At 39.4% G+C, this 4,538-nt stretch overlaps 1 protein-coding gene across 1 annotated transcript in view; it reads right to left on the reverse strand.

The window, feature by feature from the left end:
* Window positions 1–675: 675 nt before the first annotated feature.
* Window positions 676–4,538, reverse strand: part of RBMS3 (RNA binding motif single stranded interacting protein 3) — a 755,361-nt gene continuing 751,498 nt past the window's right edge. The window contains exon 17 of the mRNA XM_044678877.1: window positions 676–807. Coding sequence (XP_044534812.1) covers window positions 676–807 — 132 coding nt within the window. The remainder of the gene's footprint in view (window positions 808–4,538) is intronic.

The following is a 4,538-nucleotide window of genomic DNA, read 5'->3' on the forward strand; positions in this document are numbered from 1 at the left end:
TATAGATGAGAAAATTGAGGCTGAGAAGTAGTGACTTTTCCTGAGGAGTCACAGAAGTAGTAAGTTCTGTATTTGAATTCAGATCTTCCTAACTCTGCATCCAACACTATCTTTTTGAACTCATCTTCTTAACTCCAAGCTCAGCATTCTATTTTTTCTACCTATTCATTATGTTATTATATCTATTCATTGCCTAAATGCCACTAAAAGTCCTTCCTCCCTTTAAACCAGGGATCCTTATCCTGGAATTCATGAAGCTGTATATTGTGTATTTGATTTTGATAAGTGTTTATGTCAATATAATTGGTTTGCTTTATAATCACATTTTATTTATTTTCCAAAATGTATTTTATACATTTATTCATTTTGGCAATTCTCTTAACTTTTGTTAACTGGATTTTCCTCTTTTATAAAATGTGGCACAGTGAATAAAGGGCTAGATTTAGAGTCAAGAAGATCCATACTGATTCTGACATGTACTAGATAAGCGACCATGGGCAATGTTCTTCATTTCTCTGAGCCTGATTAGGCATCTGTAAAATGGGCATAACAGATAATGCTTACTGTGCTTGCTTCATGAGTCCTAGTGAGTATAAAGCAAGGTATTCCAACTGTTGTACTTCCCGAGATGTTAAAGTACTCCCTCCCCCCACCCCCATGGTGAGGGCTCACTACTCACTTAGACTGTTGGTAGGAATATGCAGGCGTATGTTCATTGGACGTTTCCACCGCTATCTGCTGTTGTTGAGCACTGGCTTCCTGTGATGAAGGTGCAACTGTCTGGGGAGAGGTATCAGCAACAACACCCTGGGAGAGAGAGCACAGGAACAAAGTCTCACCAGCTTTCACCATAACAATAGAGGATTTAACCATTTCCAATAAGCTTAGGATGTATCCCTCCCCCTCTCCTCCTTTCCCCCCACCCCCTATCTTGGTCAGAGCAGTCCTACATGACCATCAACATGAGCTTGAAGGAAGAACCAAGCAGCAGAACAACCCCCCACTTCCCATCCAGGATACCTGACCCCAGGGCTTTGGAATTCATGCCAACTGGCCCATGACACTGGCCCTCATCCCAGGACCCAGGACTGCTTGCTCCTTTGGCAGAACCACAGCCAGCTCCTTTTTAATGTTGAAACAGCTGAGGGCTCTCTGCCCCAAGCAAGATGGGAATGATCTCAGGCTCAGGAAGAGTTCATGTCATGGGATGTGCTGGGAGCTGCCATTTGACTGGCTGGGCTGCAGAGTCCCAGGTCAAACTGTAGGTGCTTCACTTGACCCATCAAATGAGGGATTTCCTTTAAAAAGTGGACACAAGTAACTGTCCCCCTTCCTTTAAATCATTTGCACGCCTTTCTATATCTTCCAGAGGCTTCAGCCACAGTTGTTTACCTTTAACTTCTATTTGTAAAATATATACACACACATATTTATGCATGCATATTCATATAGGGTCACATACCTGTTATGCGCACATTGACAAGTATGTGTATACATTTACACATATATAATACATACACAGTTGTGTAGGTAAGCATGCACATCCAGACATATTTTTGAGCTCTTTATAGACATGTAGACAAAGAGATAGATAGATGACTGATGGGTGGGTGGGTGGATAGAGATAAATGAAAGATAAAGATAAAAAGATGCCAGTTACTAACAGAAGATAGAAATAGATGATGTAGATAATAGATAGTTAGACAGACAGACAGACAGAAAGATAGACAGAGACAGATAGATAGACCGATAGAAAGATATATAGAGACAGACAGATAGATGGTAGATAATATAGAGATAGATACATGATAGAGACAGAGAGATGATAGAATGATGACAGACAGACAGATGGATGGATAGACAGACAGACAGATAGATAGATAGATAGATAGATAGATAGATAGATAGATAGGCAGACAGATAGACAGATAAAAGAGACAGACAGATGGTAGATAGATATAGACAGATACATGACAGATAGAGACAAATAGGTGATAGAAAGATGACAGAGAGAGAGATAGATGGATGGATGTATAGATAGATAGGGATAGATAGATTATAGATGGATGGATGGATAGATAGATAGATAGATAGATAGATAGATAGATAGATAGATAGATAGATAGATAGATAGTAAATANTAGATAGATAGATAGATAGATAGATAGATAGATAGATAGATAGATAGTAAATAGTAAATAGATTGGTAGATAGCTAGATAGGCAGACAGACCTGGGTCTGTAATTTCAGTAATTTAGGGACTTAAGGATGAGAAGCTCCTTCTACTGATGCAATTAGGCTAGAGCTCTGCAACTTATTTTTAGAGAGTATTTCCTAGGATAGTGAGATTAAGTGAAGTGTATAGGGCCAGCTAGGCGGCACCATCATGCACGGAACCCCAGGCTTGGATGAAGAAGACTCACATTCATGAGTTCAAATCTGGTCATTTCCAAGCTATGTGACCCTGAGCAAATCACTCAAGTCTGTTTACCTCAGTTTCTGCATCTGTAAATGAGCTGTAGAAGGAAATGGTAAACCAGTCCAGTGTCTTTGCCAAGAAAACCACAAATAGGGTCACAAAGAGTCAGATATGACTGAACTGATAATAGATAGGTTCATACAGCTGTTGTGTATCAGGGGTGGGATTTGAACCCAGTTCTTTTAGCATTCAAGACTCACCTTCTACTTACTATGTTATATTGCCTTTCATAATACATATAGCACACACATACATATATATCCACTCACATTTGAATATATGTGTTGCAATAATACATAATGAACATATACCTACGTGTGTCTGTGAACATATTGCATGTGCAAATATATACATATTTATTTATACACACACACACACACACACATGCTCTCTAATCTTTTCTCCTTTTCCTAACTATCTCCAGAGCATTACAGCCTTCCTTAACCCAGGATGGATTTCACAGACTCTTTCTACCTCTCCTTCCTAGGCTTGTCTGACACCAGGAATGCCTCTCTGTACAATCCTGGGAGGTTTGCTACCAATGCCTTGGCCTAGCACTGAGCCAGCAGAGGGAGCCCCTATACCCCCTCTCTGACTGGCCTTGAGGCCCATGCAAACTAATAATTCTGAGACCCAAATGCTTGTTTTTGCTCAGAAACAAAGATGAACAAAACCTTGTTTTGAAGGTTCTCATAAGGATTGTCTCTTGGAGAGTCAGAAGTGATTCCAGGAGTCTCCTTCCATGGTCCTGTGCCTCCATGTGCTTATTCTTTTGATGGACATTTATCTAAATGCATATCCTCATGGAGAAAATGCTTATTGGCCCCTGTTTGCAAGTATAGATGAAGTCAGTCATGTGGAAGTCAGCTTTCCTCTCTGCCAGCAGGTGCCTGCACCAGCTAAGATGATCATGTCACTGGACACATTGTATAATCCATACTTGGAAGTCTTTATGAATTCCTTATAGTTATCTCTATGCTCAAAAAGAAATAGCAGAGTGTAGTGGAAAGGATGCAGGATAGGGGATGAGAAAATCTTTGTTTCAGGCCTTTATCTGTCACTCCCTATGTGACCCTGGACAAATAACTTCATTTCTCTGAGTCTCAGTTAGCTCATCTGTAAAATCAGAGAGTTAGCCTAGATGGCCTCTTTCAGCTCTCAGACTAGGATCCTATGTGCTCTAGAGACCTTAATTTCTTAGCTGGTAAAATGAAGGGGTTGGACTAGATGTCCTCTAATGTGCTTTATTATCCTTTTGACAAAGTAAGAAATCCTGTCAAGGTAAAGATGTAGATGGATAGATGCTAGAGATTTATGTATTCCTGCAGGTTCATTTTGCTTTGGATACCCAGTTTTTGGAGAACCTTCCCATATTCTTTTGTGTTTTCTTGGCACAGAAAATTAGCCTATTCAATCATCCCTCACCCAAACCAGAAAATTATTGACCCCTAAACTTGTTTCCCAAACTTCCATGCCCATTTCCCCAAAGTTTCTTATCTACATTGAAACTGATTTTTGTTGCTAAAAATATGTGTCAGTGTCCCCATCAAAATTTTGAGTTTTCCAGACTTAGGTATTAGCACCCATTTGTGGGTACTAGCACCTACTTGGCCCCTACAAAGAGGGATCCATTTCAAAGAAACCTAGTTGAAGAGAAAGAATCTTGACCATAGGGTCATGATGACAAAAAGGTAACAGAAGAGGTAGCAAAAGAAAAAAAGGGGGGGTAGAACCAGAAAAAAACACAAAGTTCAACTTCCATGTCTAGAATGTTCTTCTTCATTCTACCTTTTGGTATCCCCAGCTTCTTTCAAAGTTCAGTTTGAGCATTACCTTTCTTGATCGCCCAGATGCTACTGCTCTCTCCAAAGTATGTTGTATTTGAATTGAATATATTTTACATTTACATATATGTGTATATGCTATTTCCAACTAATAGAATGTGAGCTCCTTGAAGGCAGTTACTCTTTCTTTTTCTTTCTTTCTTTCTTTCTTTCTTTCTTTCTTTCTTTCTTTCTTTCTTTCTTTCTTTCTTTCTTTCTTTCTTTCTTTCTTTCTT

This window comes from Gracilinanus agilis, chromosome 5, assembly GCF_016433145.1.
Source record: "Gracilinanus agilis isolate LMUSP501 chromosome 5, AgileGrace, whole genome shotgun sequence".
NCBI classification, from domain to species: Eukaryota; Metazoa; Chordata; class Mammalia; order Didelphimorphia; family Didelphidae; genus Gracilinanus; species Gracilinanus agilis.